General features: G+C 44.5%; 1 protein-coding gene and 1 long non-coding RNA gene across 4 annotated transcripts in view; one reads left to right on the top strand and one right to left on the bottom strand.

The window, feature by feature from the left end:
* FSD1L (fibronectin type III and SPRY domain containing 1 like) overlaps positions 1-17,924 on the top strand; it is a 64,914-nt gene that overhangs the window by 23,629 nt on the left and 23,361 nt on the right. For all 3 annotated transcript variants that reach the window (XM_037902335.2, XM_037902337.2, XM_037902339.2), the window contains one exon: positions 13,812-13,933. In XM_037902335.2, the coding sequence (XP_037758263.1) occupies positions 13,812-13,933 (122 nt within the window). The remainder of the gene's footprint in view (positions 1-13,811; positions 13,934-17,924) is intronic.
* LOC119566607 lies at positions 8,970-10,730 on the bottom strand. Its single transcript, XR_005225879.2, has 2 exons — positions 10,483-10,730; positions 8,970-9,521 (listed from the first exon to the last, which is right to left on the bottom strand). It is a non-coding gene; the product is annotated as an uncharacterized LOC119566607 (long non-coding RNA).

Consider the following 17,924-nt stretch of genomic DNA (forward strand, 5'->3'; position numbering starts at 1 on the left):
CTCTGTCAGAGCAACGGCAGACAATCATTTTGCGCCCTTTTCCCTGGATTGCCCATAGCACAGCAAGCATGGAGCCTGTTCAGCTCACCGCAGCAGTTATGACCATTGTAAACACCTCACGCATTATCATGCAGTTTATGCAGAACCAGCACCTGAGAAACCAGGTGAGGAGGCGAAGGCAGTGCGGTGATGAGGACATGAACTCAGAATTCTCTAAAACTGCGGTCCCCAGCAATTTGGAGATCGTGGTGTTACTGGGGCAGGCTCATGCTGTGCAATGCCGATTGTGGGCCTGGGAAACAAGCACAGAGTGGTGGGACCGTATAGTGTTGCAAGTTTGGGATGATTCCCAGTGGCTCCGAAACTTTCGCATGCGTAAGGGCGCTTTTATGGAACATTGTGACTTGCTTTCCCCTGCCCTGAAGCGCAGGAATACCAAGATGAGAGCAGCCCTCACAGTTCACAAGCGAGTAGCAATAGCCCTGTGGAAGCTTGCAACGCCAGACAGCTATCGGTCAGTCGGTAATCCCTTTGGAGTGGGCAAATCTACTGTGGGGGTTGCTGTGATGCAAGTAGTCAACGCAATCATTGAGCTGCTGCTATCAAAGGCAGTGACTCTGGGAAACGTGCAGGTCATAGTGGATGGCTTTGCTGCAATGGGATTCCCTAACTGGTGGGGCTATAGACGGAACGCATATCCCTATCTTGGTACCGGACCACCAGGGCAGCCAGTACATAAACCACAAGGGGTACTTTTCAATGGTGCTGTAAGCACCGGTGGATCACAAGGGATGTTTCACCGACATCGACTTGGGATGGTTGGGAAAGGTTCACGACACTCGCATCTTCAGGAACTCTAGTCTGTTTAAACGGCTGCAGGAAGGGATTTACTTCCCAGACCAGAAAATAACTGTTGAGGATTGTCATAAATATAAAGGGAAGGGTAAAGACCTTTAAAATCCCTCCTGGCCAGAGGGAGAAAAACCCTTTTACGTGTAAAGGGTTAAGAAGCTAGGATAACCTCACTGGCACCTGACCAAAATAACCAATGAGGAGACAAGATACTTTCAAAGCTGGAGCGGGGGAGAAAACACAGGTTCTCTCTGTCTGTGTGATGCTTTTGCCAGGAACAGAAAAGGAATGGAGTCTTAGAACTTAGTAAGTAACTAGCTAGATATGCATTAGGTTCTGTTTTGTTTAAATGGCTGATAAAATAAGCTGTGCTGAATGGAATGTAGATTCCTGTTTTTGTGTCTTTTTGTAACTTAAGATTTTGCCTAGAGGGATTCTCTGTTTTGAATCTGATCACCCTGTAAGGTATTTAGCATCCTGATTTTACAGAGGTGATTCTTTTTACAGTTTCTTCTATTAAAATTCTTCTTTTAAGAACCTGATTGCTTTTTCATAGTTAAGATCCAAGGGTTTGGGTCTGTGTTCACATATGCAAATTGGTGAGGATTTTTATCAAGCCTTCCCCAGGAAAGGGGGTGTGGGGTTTGGGGAGGATTTTGGGGGAAAGACATTTCCAAGCAGGCTCTTTCCCTGTTAGACGCTTGGTGGTGGCAGCAATGAAGTCCAAGGGCAAAAGGTAAAATAGTTTGTACCTTGGGGGAGTTTTAACCTAAGCCCGTAAAAATAAGCTTAGGGGGTTTTCATGCAGATCCCCACATCTGTACCCTAGAGTTCAGAGTGGGGAAGGTACCTTGACATGGTGGCAGTGGTGGGATTACCTTGAAATCATTTTGAGATCAATTTGAGGTTGTGCTTCTTGTTCAAAACAAAAACAAAAATCTTAAAGGAAATTTTTTTTTCCTTTGGGCTGCTGGAAAGCAGGTTTTCAGCGGAAAACAGTTGTGTTTTTTTTTTTTTTTTATCTCTGCCTGGGGGCCAGAGCAGAGACAAAGGGAATTGTCTTTTATGAGCTGGAGTTTTCTCTACCTAAAGGCAGGGTAGTTAACCTCCTGCAGGGAAATTCACAAGTCTTCACAGACCTGAAGTTCTTTTTTTTTTTTTTTTTTTTTTTTTTACCTAAGAGCAGCTAGAGGGGTTTTCTGTCTATTTGCCTGGAGACAAAGGTGTTAGGTTTTTTTTAAGGATTTTTCTGTAGACTGACAACCACTATCAGAGAACATAGATATCCAGTTACAGCACAACCTATTTTGTTTGACAAGCCAAGTTTTTTGCTTGCTTGTTTATTTCTAACTCTTGGGTGTAAAGTTAGTTAAAAACAGAGGCAAACATGACAGAAACCAAGGCACAACACAAATTGGAGTTAACCAGACTGGAGGCAGCGAAAGAGGCAGAAAAAGCCCTAGAGGCTGCTCACAGGAGAGCTATGGAGGAAAAGGAAAAAGAGGAAGCATGAACTGGAGATGGAGAAGGTAAGGGCTGAGCGGAATCTCCTGGATAACCCTAACAATCCTTCCCCAACAATCCACAAATGGGAGCAATGATGTCCACAGTATGATGAATCCAGTGATATTGCTGAATATTTTCTCACCTTTGAGACACTGCACTCTCCATAAAATTCCTGAAGCTCACAAGAGACCACATTGGTCGCAAAATTGACTGGAAGAGCTCTGGAAATATTCAATAAGATGCCTACTGATGAAGCTTCTGACTATAATAAGTTCAAGGATTTGGTTTTAAAGCAATGTCAAATTACATCTGAAATGTACAGAGTAAAATTTCGAACCCTTAAGAGAGCCTGGACTAAGTAATATGGCTTATCTAAACCAGATGAAGGATCTGTTAGATAAATGGGCCCAAGGAAGGGGGGTCACTAGCTTTAATGGAATGTGTGATTTGATAGCTCAGGAGCAATTCCTGAATATGTCCAAGGAGGAAATAAAACAGTGTTTATGGGATAAGGAAATGGACTCAGCAGAAAGTCTTGCTTCTTACGCTGATCGATACAAGCAGTCCCAGACTGCCAGAGAGGCGGGGCAAGCCAGAACAAAATGGGTGGAGGGAGGAGAGAAGAACAACCCTGGTCACAGTTGGAGGGAGGGACACCCTCAGACCACACCCTACTACCAGGGACAGCCCAAGGCCCCAACTATACACCAAGGAATACTCCAGACACCTTATCGTCCTGCCACACCGTTCTCTGGTCACCCATCTCGCCCCAGTGATCCGTCAGCTGGATGATGTTGTAAATGTAACGAGCTGGGGCATGTGAAGGCCAACTGCCCCAAGAACCCCAACAGATTACAGTTCATTGCACCGGAGGTCCTCAGGCCCAGATACCTCCCAGATACCCTTGGAGCGGAGGGAAACTGAGTGTGGGCGGGAAGAAGGTCATCACGTGGAGGGACATCGGAGCACAAGTGTCAGCTATCCATGCTTCCTTAGTGGACCCCAATTGAATTGACCCAGAGATCCCAGTGACAATTCAACCCTTCAAGTCAAACTCTTTCAATTTGCCTACAGCCAAGTTGCCTGTCCAGTACAAGGCTGATCAGGAACGTGGACTTTTGCAGTCTATGATGATTATCCCATCCCCATGCTGTTGGGGGAAGACTTGGCCAATCATGTGAAGCTAGCCAAGAGGGTGGGAATGGTCACCCGCAGCCAGGCTAAACAAGCCATCACGCCTAGCTCTGTTCCGGAAACTTCTACCAGGACTCGGTCAGAGGTGATGGACCTGGATCCCAGGCCAATGTCTGCAACAGCAGTAGTGGATCCAGTCCCAGAGACCCAGACAGAGCCAGTCCCAGAACCGGAACCAGCAGAACAACCAGCACCAGACACGTTGCCAGCACTGAATCCAGTACTTGCAACCCCAACACCAGAGGGCCCCACCGAACCTGAACCGGCAGCAGCTGATAACCCTACACCAGAGGCTCAGCCAGAGCCTGAACCCCAACATAGTGAACCAGCGGAGAGCGGTTCACAGTCAACAGAAACAGCCCCATCCCCTACATCGCTTCCAGAGGGACCAAGCCTAGGTCCACAATCTAATGAGGAACTGATGTCTCCAGCATCAAGGGAACAGTTCCAGACTGAACAGGAAGCAGATGAAAGCCTCCAGAGAGCTTGGACGGTGGCACGGAGCAACCCACTGTCTCTCTCAGCTCTTCTAATCAATCCAGGTTTGTTGTAGAAAGAGGACTTTTATACAAGGAAACTCTTTCTGGTGGACACCAGGAAGACTGGCATCCTCAGACAGTTGGTAGTTCCAACTAAGTACCGGGTCAAGCTCTTGAGCTTTGCCCACAATGATCCTAGTGGCCATGCTGGGGTGAACAGTACCAAAGACTGTTTTGGGGAGGTCATTCCACTGGGAGGGACTGGGCAAGGATGTTTCTACCTATATCCAGTCTTCTGAGGTATGCCAAAGAGTGGGAAAACCTCAAGACCAGGTCAAAGCCCCTCTCCAGCCACTCCCCATCATTAAAGTTCCATTTCAGCAAGTAGCTGTGGATATTCTGAGTCTTTTTCCAAAAAAGACACCCAGAGGAAAGCAGTACATACTGACTTTCATGGATTTTGCCACCTGATGGCCGGAAGTAGTAGCTCTAAGCAACCCCAGGGCTAAAAGTGTGTGCCAGGCACTAACAGACATTTTTGCCAGGGTAGGTTGACCTCCGACATCCTCACAGATGCAGGAACTAATTTCCTGGCAGGAACTATGGAAAGCCTTTGGGAAGCTCATGGGATAAATCACTTGGTTGCCACTCCTTACCACCATCAAACAAATGGCTTGGTGGAGAAGTTTAATGGAACTTTGGGGGCCATGGTACATAAATAAGCACTCCAATGATTGGGACCTAATGTTGCAGCAGTTGCTCTTTGCCTACAGAGCTGTACCACATCCCAGTTCAGGGTTTTCACCGTTTGAACTTGTATATGGCCATGAGGTTAAGGGGCCATTACAGTTGGTGAAGCAGCAATGGGAGGAGTTTACACCTTCTCCAGGAACTAACATTCTGGACTTGGTAACCAACCTACAGAACACCCTCCGAACCTCTCTAGCCCTTGCTAAAGAAAACCTACAAGATGCTCAAAAAGAGCAAAAAGCCTGGTATGATAAATATACCAGAGAGCGTTCCTTCAAAGTAGGAGACCAGGTCATGGTCTTAAAGGCACTCCAGGCCCATAAAATGGAAGTGTTGTGGGAAGAGCCATTCATGGTCCAGGAGGGCCTGGGAGCTGTTAATTATCTCATAGCATTCCCTACCTCCAACCGAAAGCCTAAGGTGTACCATATTAGTTCTCTAAAGCCCTTTTATTCCAGAGAATTAAAGGTTTGTCAGTTTACAGCCCAGGGAGGAGATGACGCTGAGTGGCCTGAAGGTGTCTACTATGAAAGGAAAAGTGCTAATGGCGTGGAAGAGGTGAACCTCTCCATGACCCTTGGGCGTATGATCTGCTGTCACTGCAAGGAGCTGTGCACTAGCTACGCGCCGACGTTCTCAGCCACCCCAGGACTGACTGAATGGGCATACCACTCCATTGGCACAGGTAATGCTCACCCAATTAATGTCCAATCTTACCGGGTGTCTCCTCAAGCTAAAACTGCTATAGAACGGGAGATCCAGGATATGTTACAAATGGGGGTAATCTGCCCCTCTGGCAGTGCATAGGCATCTCCAGTGGTTCTAGTTCCCAAATCAGATGGGGAGATACGTTTTTGCGTGGACTACCGTAAGCTAAATGCTGTAACTCGCCCAGACAACTATCCAATGCCTCGCACAGATGAACTATTAGAGAAACTGGGACGGGCCCAGTTCATCTCTACGTTGGACTTAACCAAGGGGTACTGGCAGATACCGCTAGATGAATCCACCAAGGAAAGGTCAGCCTTCACCACACGTCAGGCTGTATGAATTTAATGTACTCCCTTTCGGGCTGCGGAATGCACCTGCCACCTTCCAAAGACTTGTAGATGGTCTTCTAGCGGGATTAGGAGAATATGCCGTCGTCTACCTTGACGATGTGGCCATATTTTCGGATTCCTGGGCAGAACAGCTGGAACATCTACAAAAAGTCTTTGAGCACATAAGGGAGGCAGGACTAACTGTTAAGGCTAAGAAGTGTCAAATCGGCTTAAACAGAGTGACTTACCTTGGACACCAGGTGGGTCAAGGAACTATCAACCCCCTACAGGCCAAAGTGGATGCTATCCAAAAGTGGCCTGTCCCAAAGTCAAAGAAACAGGTCTAATCCTTCTTAGGCTTGGCCGGTTATTACAGGCGACTTGTACCGCAATACAGCCAAATCGCCGCCCCACTGACAGACCTAACCAAAAAGAAACAGCCAAATGCGTTTCAGTGGACAGAAGAGTGTCAGAAGGCCTTTAACCAGCTTAAAGCGACACTCATGTCTGACCCTGTACTAAGGGCCCCAGACTTTGACAAACCATTCCTAGTAACCAGAGATGCATCCGAGCGTGGTGTGGGAGCAGTTTTAATGCAGGAAGGACCGGATCAAGAATTCCACCCTGTAGTGTTTCTCAGCAAGAAGCTGTCTGAGAGGGAAAGCAACTGGTCAGTCAGTGAAAAAGAATGTTACACCATTGTCTATGCTCTGGAAAAGCTGAACGCCCATATGTTTGGGGACGGCATTTCCACCTGCAAACCGACCATGCTGCACTACGGTGGCTTTATACCGCCACGGGAAGTAACAAACAACTTATTCGGTGGAGATTAGCTCTCCAAGATTTTGGTTTTGACATCCAGCACATCTCAGGAGCTTCTAACAAAGTGGCTGATGCACTCTCCCGTGAAAGTTTCCCAGAATCAACTGGTTAAAATCGTCTTTGAGATGTGGTAAATATTGTTAGTCTTGGTAGTATATTTAGAGGTGTGGCTGTCTTATTAACTCTGTTTTCTCCTAGAGCTCCAGGAAGAAATCACAGCCAGCGTTTCACCCTATCTGTGACTTTTGGGGGGTGTCATAAATATAAAGGGAAGGGTAAACACCTTTAAAATCCCTCCTGGCCAGAGGAAAAACCCTTTCACCTGTAAAGGGTTAAGAAGCTAGGACAACCTTGCTGGCACCTGACCAAAATGACCAATGAGGAGATAAGATACTCTCAAAGCTGGGGAGGGGGGGGAGAAAACAAAGGTTCTCTCTGTGTGATGCTTTTGCCAGGAACAGAAAAGGAATGGAGTATTAGAACTTAGTAAGTAATCTAGTTAGATATGCATTAGATTCTGTTTTGTTTAAATGGCTGATAAAATAAGCTGTGCTGAATGGAATGTAGATTCCTGTTTTGGTCTTTTTGTAACTTAAGGTTTTGCCTAGAGGGATTCTCTGTGTTTTGAATCTGATCACCCTGTAAGGTATTTAGCATCCTGATTTTACAGAGGTGATTCTTTTTACAGTTTCTTCTATTAAAATTCTTCTTTTAAGAACCTGATTGCTTTTTCACTGTTCTTAAGATCCAAGGGTTTGGGTCTGTGTTCACATATGCAAATTGGTGAGGATTTTTATCAAGCCTTCCCCAGGAAAGGGGGTGTAGGGTTTGGGGAGGATTTTGGGGGAAAGACGTTTCCAAGCGGGCTCTTCCCTGTTAGATGCTTGGTGGTGGCAGCAATAAAGTCCAAGGGCAAAAGGTAAAATAGTTTGTACCTTGGGGGAGTTTTAACCTAAGCCCGTAAAAATAAGCTTAGGGGGTTTCATGCAGGTCCCCACATCTGTACTCTAGAGTTCAGAGTGGGGAAGGAACCTTGACAGGGATGTTGAAATGCCTATAGTTACCCTTGGGGACCCAGCCTACCCCTTAATGCCCTGGCTCATGAAGCCGTCAACAGGCACCCTGGACCGTATCATAGAATATCAAGGTTGGAAGGGACCTCAGGAGGTCACCTAGTCCAACCCCCTGCTCAAAGCAGGACCGATCCCCAACTAAATCATCCCAGCCAGGGCTTTGTCAAGCCTGACTTTAAAAACTTCTAAGGAGATTCCACCACCTCCCTAGGTAACTCATTCCAGTGTTTCACCACCCTCCTAGTGAAAGTTTTTTTTCCTAATATCCAACCTAAACCTCCCCCACTGCAGCTTGAGACCATTACTCCTTGTTCGGTCATCAGCTACCGCTGAGAACAGTCTAGATCCATCCTCTTTGGAACCCCCTTTCAGGTAGTTGAAAGCAGCTCTCAAATCCCCCCTCATTCTTCTCTTCCGCAGACTAAACAATCCCAGTTCCCTCAGCCTCTCCTCATAAGTCGTGTTCCAGTCCCCTCATCATTTTTGTTGCCCTCCGATGGATGTTTTCCAATTTTTCCACATCCTTCTTGTAGTGTGGGGCCCAAAACTGGACACAGTACTCCAGATGAGGCCTCACCAATGTCGAATAGAGGGGAACGATCACGTCCCTCAATCTGCTGGCAATGCCTCTACTTATACAACCCAAAATGCCATTGGCCTTCTTGGCAACAAGGGCACACTGACTCATATCCAGCTTCTCGTCCACTGTAACCCCTAGGTCCTTTTCTGCAGAACTGCTGCCTCGCCATTCGCCCTAGTCTGTACCGGTGCATGGGATTCTTCCGTCCTAAGTGCAGGATCGTAGTAAGAAGCTGTTCAACTATAGGCTGAGCAAGTGCAGAATGGTGGTAGTGTGCATTTGGACATTTAAAGGATCGCTGGCGCAGTTTACTGACTCGCTCAGACCTCAGCAAAACCAATATTCCCACTGTTATTGCTGCTTGCTGTGTGCTGCATAATCTCTGAGAGTAAGGGGGAGACGATTATGGCAGGGTGGCAGGTTGATGCAAATCGCCTGGCCGCTGAATACACGCAGCCAGACACCAGGGCTGTTAGAGCACAGCAGGAAGCACTGCGCGTTAGAGAAGCTTTGAAAACCAGTTTCATGACTGGCCAGGGTTCTCTGTGACACTTCTGTTTGTTTCTCCTTGATGAAAACCCACCCCCTTGGTTGCCTCTAAATTCCCTGTAAGCTCCCCCCCCGGCTCCCCCTTTCGATGACAGCTTGCTTGCAAAGGAAATAGTCACTATAATTTTAAAAAACAAGTATTCTTTATTGATTATAAAAATAGGGAGATAGCCCGGGTGGGGTGTGGGAGGAGGGAAGGAAAAGGCCACTTCAGAACTTCTTGAATGATACCCTTCTGTTGCTTGGCCTATCCACTGGGGTGGAGTGATTGGGTGCCTGGAGTTTTCCCCCCCTGCGTTCTTGGGCATCTGGGTGAGGAGGCTATGGAACTTGGGGAGGAGGGAGGGCGGTTAAACAGGGGCTGCAGCGGCAGTCTGTGATGATGCTGCTGTTCATGAACCTCCAGCAGATGCCGGAGCATGTCTGTTTGATCCCACAGTAGCCCCAGCATTGCCTCATGCCTCCTCTGATCTTCCTGTCACCACCTCTCTTCACGTTCATTGGCTCCTTTCCTATACTCTGCTATTGTGTCCCTCCACACGTTCTGCTGAGCTCCGTCAGTGCCGAACGACTGCATGAGTTCAAAGAACATTTCATTGTGGATGCATTTTTTTCACCACCTTATCTGAGAGAGCCTTTTGGGATGGAGGAGGGAGGCTTGAAACATTTGCAGCTGCTGGAGGAAAAAAGAGTGAAGTATTTTAAAGGTACATTTTACAGAACAATGGCTATACTCTTCCACGGTGAACAACACTATTCACATTACATAGCACATGTGATTTTGGTACAAGGTCGCATTTTGCATCTTGTGTTTAAAGATCACACACGCAGTGCCAGGCAACAGAATTCAGCTTGCAGGTGGCCATGGTAAGCCATAGTCTTCCGGCTTCTGCAACCTTCATAACAGCAGTGCCCTCCTCTCCCATACCAAGCAAAGCACGTTGAGTTGGCTGTTTAGTGCTGCAGTTTTCCTGTTAACATGCAGCAGCAGAAACCAAACTTAACCCCGCCCCCCCCATCCAATTCTCTGGGATGATTACTTTACCCCTCCCCCCACCATGTGGCTGGTATCAGGGAAATCCCTGCTAGCCAAATGCGAACAGCTCAGTGCCAGTGCCGCGCCGCCCCCAACTGCGTGGCTAACTGCGGGGAGGATTTCTTTTCAGACACAAGCAAACAGCCAAGTAGGTGCGGCCACCTCTGAATATCCCCTTAATTAAATTCCCCTATTTCAACCAGGTTACCATGAACGATATCACTCTCCTGAGGATAACCCAGAGAGATCAAGAACGGATGTTGCTTGAATGCCAGCAAACACCTGGACCATACGCTGCCATGCTTTGTTATGCAATGATTCCAGACTACGTGCTGCTGGCCTGCTGTGGTAAAGTGTCCTACCATGGAGGACCGAATGAGGCTGCCCTCCCCAGAAACCTTTTGCAAAGGCTTTGGGAGTACATCCAGGAGAGCTTCATGGAGATGTCCCTGGAAGATTTCCGCTCCATCTCCAGACACGTTAACAGACTTTTCCAGTAGCTGTACTGGCCACGAATGCATCCCAAGTCCTCAGGGCTACTTAATCATTTAAAAAATGCTTGCTTTTATAACATGTATTATATTTAAAAAGGTACACTCACCAGAGGTCCCTTCTCCGGCTTGGTTGGGTTGGGAGGGTATTTCAGTCAGGGTGATGAAAAGATCCTGCCCGTCGGGGAGAACAGTGTGCTGTGTGCTGTCCTCAAGCTCATCTTCCTCTTCATCTTCCCGATCCGCAAAATCCTCAGCCATGGCGGAGAGTACCCCATCATCGGAGTCCACGGACAGGGATGGGGTAGTGGTGGTGGCCACTACCTAGAATTGCTATGCAGCTCAACGTAGAAGCGGCATGTCTGGGGCTCTGTCCCGGAGCGTCCGTTTGATTCTTTGGTTTTCTGGTACGCTTGTCTGAGCTCCTTAAGTTTCACGTGGCACTGTGTTGCATCCCTGCTGTAGCTTCTGTCCCTCATGGCCTTGGAGATTGTTTTGAAATGTTTTGGTATTTTGTCTTTTGAAACGTAGTTCTGATAACACGGATTCCTCTCCCCATACAGCGATCAGATCCAGTACCTCCCGTTCGGTCCATGCTGGAGCTCTTTTTTGATTCTGGGACTGCATGGTCCCCTGTGCTGATGAGCTTGCCTGGCCAAACAGGAAATGAGATTCAGACGTGCACAGGGCTTTTCCTGTACACCTGGCCAGTGCATCTGAGTTCAGAGCGCTGTCCAGAGCGGTCACAATGGTGCAGTGTAGGATAGCTCCCGGAGGCCAATACCTTTGAATTGCGTCCACACTTACCCTAATTCAAAACGGCGATGTCGATTTCAGCGCTAATTCCCTCGTTGGGGAGTGCAGAAATCAGTTTTAAGAGCCCTTTATGTCCAAAAGAGAGGCTTCGTTGTGTGGACGGGTGCAGGGTTAATTCGATGTAACGCTGCTAAATCCGACATAAACTCATAGTGTAGACCAGGCCTTGCTCTCCTTTTCCTACTGCCTCCCACTTACATAGACTTGTGATGTTATCATACCCGTGCTCAGTCTCTGCTGATTCTGGAGCTATGAAGTCAGATCTGAGAGTGAACATGAAAGCTGTTAACTATTTTATGCTCCAGTCTCTACCATGATACTGGTTATATAATGTACGGTCAAATGTATACAACTAACCTCTCCTCGTCCCCTAAATTAGATGAGTAGGGTGGTGCTAATAAAGCATGCTATTTGATTCAGGAGAAAACAGACTTTGTTTCTGAGTCATGTCTAGTACTTTCAAAATGGGAATCTGCATTTTAAAGAGACAACTGGAATTTTCTTCAATGGAAGACTGAAGGTGCTTTATAGTGAAATCTTTATTGGTCTTCTGTAATTGAGGAACAAATTGTGTTCTACAGTGTTGGTAGCTAGTGCATTTCTAATTATGGATACATAAGTTGATACTTGAGAATCAGATTAAGGCCTTAATTCTTCAATGCCTTGTGTCTTTCATTTGGTCCTGCTTCAAGTCACCTGGGCCTGATGAAATACATCCTAGAATAGTCAAGGAGCTGATTGAGGAGATATGAGCCATTAGTGATTATCTTTGAAAAGTCATGGAAGATGAGAGAGATTCCAGGGGACTGGAAAAGGGGCAAATATAGTGCTCATCTATAAAAAGGAAATAAAGACAACCCAGAGAATTACAGTCAGTCATCGTAACTTCTGTACCCAGAAAGATAATGGAGCAAATAATTAAGCAATCATTTTGCAGACACCTCGAAGATAATAAGGTGATAAGTAACAGTCAGTATGGATTTGTCAAGAACAAATCATGTCTCACCAACCTAATAGCTTTCATTGACAGGGTAACAAGCTTTGTGGATGGGTGGGGAGGTGATAGACCTTTTCATAAACTAGGGAAATACAGCCTAGATGGAGTTACTGTAAGGTGGGTGCATAACTACCCTCTGGGAATGGTTTTCCAACCAGTTATCAGTGGTTCACAGTCAAGCTGGAAGGGCATACAAATGTGGTCCCACAGGGATCAGCTCCGGGTCCAGTTCTGCTGAATATCATCTTCAGTGATTTAGATAATGGCATAGAGAATATTCTTATAAAGTTTGTTGATGGTACCAAGATGGGAGGGGTTGCAAGTGCTTTGGAGGATAAGGATTAAAATTCAAAATGATCTGGACAAATTGGAGAAGTGGTCTGAAGTAAATAGGATGAAATTCAGTAAGGACAAATGAAAGTACTCCAAGTAGGAAGGAACAGTCAGTTGCACGCATTCAAAATGGGAAATGACTGCCTAGAAAGGAGTACTGCAGAAAGGGATCTGGGAGTCATAATGGATCACAGGCTAAAGGAGTCAACAGTGTAACATTGTTGCAAAAACTGCAAACATAATTCTGGGATGTATTAGCAGGAGCATTTTAAGCAAGACATGAGAAGTAATTCTTTCCCCTCTACTCTATGCTGATTAGGCTTCAACTGGAGTATTGTGTCCAGTTCTGGGCATTACATTTCAAGAAAGATGTGGACAAATTGGAGACAGTCCAGAGAAGAGCAACAAAAACGATGTAAAGGTCTGGAAAATGTGACCTATGAAGGAAGATTGGGGGGGAAGGGAAACTTGGCTTGTTCAGTCTGGAGAAGAGAAGACTGAGAGGGGACATACCTTTTTTCAAGTACATAAAAGGCTATTACAAGGAGGAGAGAGAAAAATTGTTCTTTGCTTCTTGTCCTATCCTCAGAGGTTAAGGAGCTTAAATTGCAGCAAGGGCAGTTTAGGTTGGACATTGCAGGAAAAAACTACCCTGACAGAAAGTTAAGCACTGGAATAAATTGCCTAGGGAGGCTGTGGAATCTCTATTGCTGGAGATTCAGAGCAGGTTAGACAAACACCTGTCGGGGATGGTTTAGATAATACTTAGTCTTGTTATGAGTTTAGGGGACCAGACAAGATAACTTCCTGAGGTCCCTTCCAGTCCTATGATTCTAGGCTTGTGCAAAGTGGCTGTAAAATGCTACCAGATCAGAATTTTTCACTTTCAGTGGCTAGCATTACTGTGTGTACAGGTTTAAATGAATACCCCAGGTACGAAGCCTGGGAGAATCAGGCCTGAAGTCTCTTTAGTCACTTCTAGGTACTTACATGGAGACTCATGTCACAGATCAAGTGAGAGGGAGGCACTTGCAACTAACACCAGATCTTTTGAGCAGTGAAACACTTCTTGTAACTTAAACTTTAGAAAACTGGTTAACAACACCATTTTAAAATGTGGGAGCTGATTTTTTTCAAATATAAGGGAAGAACAGTGCAGTCAAACCTGTAGCAACTTCTGAAGTGAATTATAAAGGATCACATGGCTTTGACACACCTCAGAAGTTAACTTCCTGAGTATAGAATTTCCAAAATATGAACCACGTTTTCCTAATCAGCCTTTCTTTTCTGTAGAGTCACAATGGCTTCAGCATTCCGCATCTCTTTGAAACCAAAGGTCAGTGATAACATGACTCACTTGATGGTGGACTTCTCTCAGGAAAGGCAGATGCTCCAGGCTTTAAAGTTTTTGCCAGGTAAAATTAAGTCTGTAGTGAATTGAATTTTTATACTATAAGATATCTGGGATAAACAATAGTTTGTTTAATGCGTTTTAATATGTGGATTTTTTCAGCTATCTTAAGCAGTTTCTTCAATATTTACTTGGCAAATATCAGATCTAGATCATCTACTTCATAAAGGTGGTAACACACATATAGACCTTCATACAGTATAAGGGCCAGTCAACAAAGGTGGGAATGGAACTTGTTCTTTGCTCCCAGACCTGTACTTCACCGTTATAAGTAATTGCCTAAGATCCTTCCTGCACTGGCAAGGTATCAAGTGTTTAACATACTCACAAGCCGAGTCTTGTTTGACATGTTACTACTTCACATTCAGTTCACAAAATGCCAGGGATATAAGTGTAGAGACAAGAGTGTTCAAGTTCCTCTGACTTCCTTTTTGTACTTCCTTTTAAAAAGATGATCTGATCTTTGATATTAGATATCTGGATTAGATATTAGATTCTCAAATGTAACAGTCCACTAAACTTTAAATTGCTGATATTTACAGCCTGAGCTCCAACTTAAGGAAGCCTTTCCTTTGGTGTGGGAATTAATAACCATCTCAACACTGTTTCCAGAACTATTAAGCCTCCTGCTGGCAGTCATGGTCCCTTTTGCTGTATGATGTGGAGGTAATCTTGGTCCTGTGCTTAGCGTTTGTCTCAAATCACTATCATGGTGCTTAATTGGCAACTCACGATGAGCTGTGCTGAAATTACCATTCAGTCCTTAGCCTCCGGGTGAAAATGGTAACTCAATTATCCTCTTACCCTTTCTAGATAAGGGAGGAAGCTTGAAATGCTGCTTGTATACTGTACCTGTTATGTGGGGAGACAAATGGAGGACTTGAGTAACCAGTGCTGTTAGTTTTCAGAGTAGCAGCCGTGTTAGTCTGTATTCGCAAAAAGAAAAGGAGTACTTGTGGCACCTTAGAGACTAACCAATTTATTTGAGCATAAGCTTTCGTGAGCTACAGCTCACTTCATCGGATGCATACTGTGTCTTTCCACAGTATGCATCCGATGAAGTGAGCTGTAGCTCACGAAAGCTTATGCTCAAATAAATTGGTTAGTCTAAGGTGCCACAAGTCGTCCTCCTTCTTAACATAATTTTGGTTAGCTACATTCTTGTTCATACAAGATAATCCGGCACTTGGCATTTAAATGTGGAAAGATCAACTGTAAGGATATCACTGGATTTTTTTTTTTTCCCTCCCTGGTGGATAACTTAAATAGCTTGTAACTATTTGGTATAGAGCTCTGTCACTGCTTATAGCAGCACAGATTCTTGTAGGCAAAACTTAAACTGGGCGTTGATTCAGACAGTTTGAAATCCCAAACTTGATGAGGAGGTGGTATATAAATGCCTAGACAGTGCTCATCACAATGGTACAGGAGTATCTTACAACTTCTAAAAGTAAACACATGAAAGAATCTCATCTTTCTATCTGGTATATAAGAAGATGCCAAAAATAATGGGTAGAGGTAGGTGCTTCAAAAGTTGCTGGCATGGCCTCTGAATGATAGATGTCTTAGTATTTCTCTCAAACTCTTAACCTGTTGCTGACTGACTTCTATAATCTTCTCTTCAAATACTACTATATTTCTCTTTAAACCAGTTAGAATTGTTTTTGTGATTCTCTAAAACTTAGCTTACCACTTTCATAAATCTTTGTTCTCAATCTCTATACAACTTAGACAGAAATTCCCAAACATTTTGTAAACCACGAGCCCTGCTGGAACATCAAATCTTATGACTACAACTTGTCCTGTGTTCTATTCAAATAACCCTTGTGAGAAGTGAAAAGCATTTACACTTAAGTTGTGATATTTAAAAATGTTCAGTAACTCTTCAAAGTGGCATGCTTGGGAGGCTGGCTGCATGGGATATGTACATAGACTGAAGACTTCCTGCTTCTGCTGGGAAGGCTAATAAACAAAGTATCTTCTCTTGGCAAGTTATAAATGTGCAACACTCTGGCTTAATGCTACCTTCATTTCATGCTATAAGAAGTGAGCTGGAGTGAGTTTTTTCTGCACTCAGAAACCTTCTTTGTTTTGTAACTTCAAGTGGAATATCCTTTTTTCCCCTCGTGCTCTGACTAGGGTCCATTTGCATAAAGAGAAACTATACAGTAAAAGCAAAACTTTAAGCTTTTCAGAGATTTGAGAGATGTCTGCTGGTCTTCAATGCAAATAAAAAGTTACCTAAAATTTCAGTCACTCCGACATGTTTCATACACTTCATGACACACCTGCTGGGATCATTGAATTATAACTTGCACTCTTCTACTGAAGCGTGCATCACTGTTTTTAAGCATGCTGCAATTTAAGTTGTACTACATCAGCCAAAAGAATGGTGTTTGCTTCACTGATGAAGAGCTTCAGTAAATTTCCCAATAAATAGTCTTGTCTCTCTTCAGTGGTGGTGTCTGTCTCTGACTGACCTTCATTTGGGATATATGGAACGAGCACACTGAACCGGAGACAGGCATAGTGATTAAATAACCAAGTGGTCAGCTCTAAAAAGTGACAGAAAATGGCACCACCTTACTTGGTAAATGTGCTACTGTTGTGTATTCAGATGGCGAAAACTTCATGTTAGAAATCAAAACCAACCTAATGGTACTGAATGTTTGTCACTCTGAAGTATTTACACGAATATAATTTAAATACCTTTTGATATTAATATTAGACTTCTAACTTCAGCATCTTCAAAAGCTGAAAAAGAATTAATATAAAAGTTCTTATGCTTATCTGCAGATGCTTTTACAATTTTTCTGTCTAGAACCTAAAGGGGAATAGGTAGTCAGTGATGACTGGAGAGGAGCATGGCTAGTAGGTAGAATTAAACACGTCAGGGAAGTTGAACTTTCAAATGACTAGGATGTATGTCCAGCCAGACCAGTGTGACCACACATGGTGTTAATGCTTTCAGACTGCTTTTTTCGGCACACCTATTGCCAGACCAAACAAGTTGGGAAAGTATTGGGATCTGAGGTCAGATCCTAATTAGTAGACTAAATACTTGCTGGTGATCTTGCCTGAATTTGCAATCTGTTCATTTTGGGCAATGTGCCCTCTGAGGATTAAATACACTTAAGTAATTTGTATGTATATGGCTTCATTTAAAATAAAAACATAACAAACTCACTGGGTTTTGACGGGGAGGAAAAATAACCCTGTATTTGCTGGCTTGAATGACAAAGTTCTTACTGCTTAGTCATCCTCACTCTGCAGAGCTGATAGTTAAAAGTGAGCTAAAAATTTCTGCTGCATCCTGTGCATCAACAGAACTGCTTACCAAGTTCCAATTGGCTACATCTGTGAAAACCCAGTGAAAGCAGCTGTGTTACAGATGTAACTTAAGTCACAATTTGAAGACCAAGTAGCAGCGGGGTAGCCATGTTAGTCTGGATCTGTAAAAGCAGCGGAAGAGTCCTGTGGCAGGTCTGTTAGTCTGTAAGGTGCCACAGGACACTCTGCCAATTTGAAGACCATAGATTCTCAAGATTTAATTGTGGGTCTAAGTTAGACTGAAGAATGTCCAATGATGCTTGAATCAGAACTCAGACTATTTACAGGGCTGAGTGTTTGGCGGGGGGTGGGAATCACCTTCTTTGTAAACGGAATGTATTTCCACAGAAAGAGGCCTAAACGTGAAACTCCATTAATGCATTTTTATGTGACTTGAAAGAGGAATAGCTTGCTTCAAAGTGACAAGCCTCGGGAATAAAATACCTAATGGGGTGTGAGCAAGCATACTTCAAAAACTATTTTTAGGACCCCTTTGAAAACTGCCGAAGCTGTTTGAGTATTAGGTAGAAAATGGTTTTCCTTTTATAGGCAAAAACAGATTCTTGAACAAGAAACGCATGGATTCTACTTTCCTTTCCTGTCAATGTAAATTTTGACTCCTAAAGTTCTTGGTTTCAGCTTAGTGATGAAATAAGGTTTTGGTC

This window comes from Chelonia mydas, chromosome 5 (genome assembly GCF_015237465.2).
Source record: "Chelonia mydas isolate rCheMyd1 chromosome 5, rCheMyd1.pri.v2, whole genome shotgun sequence".
Taxonomy (NCBI): Eukaryota; Metazoa; Chordata; order Testudines; family Cheloniidae; genus Chelonia; species Chelonia mydas.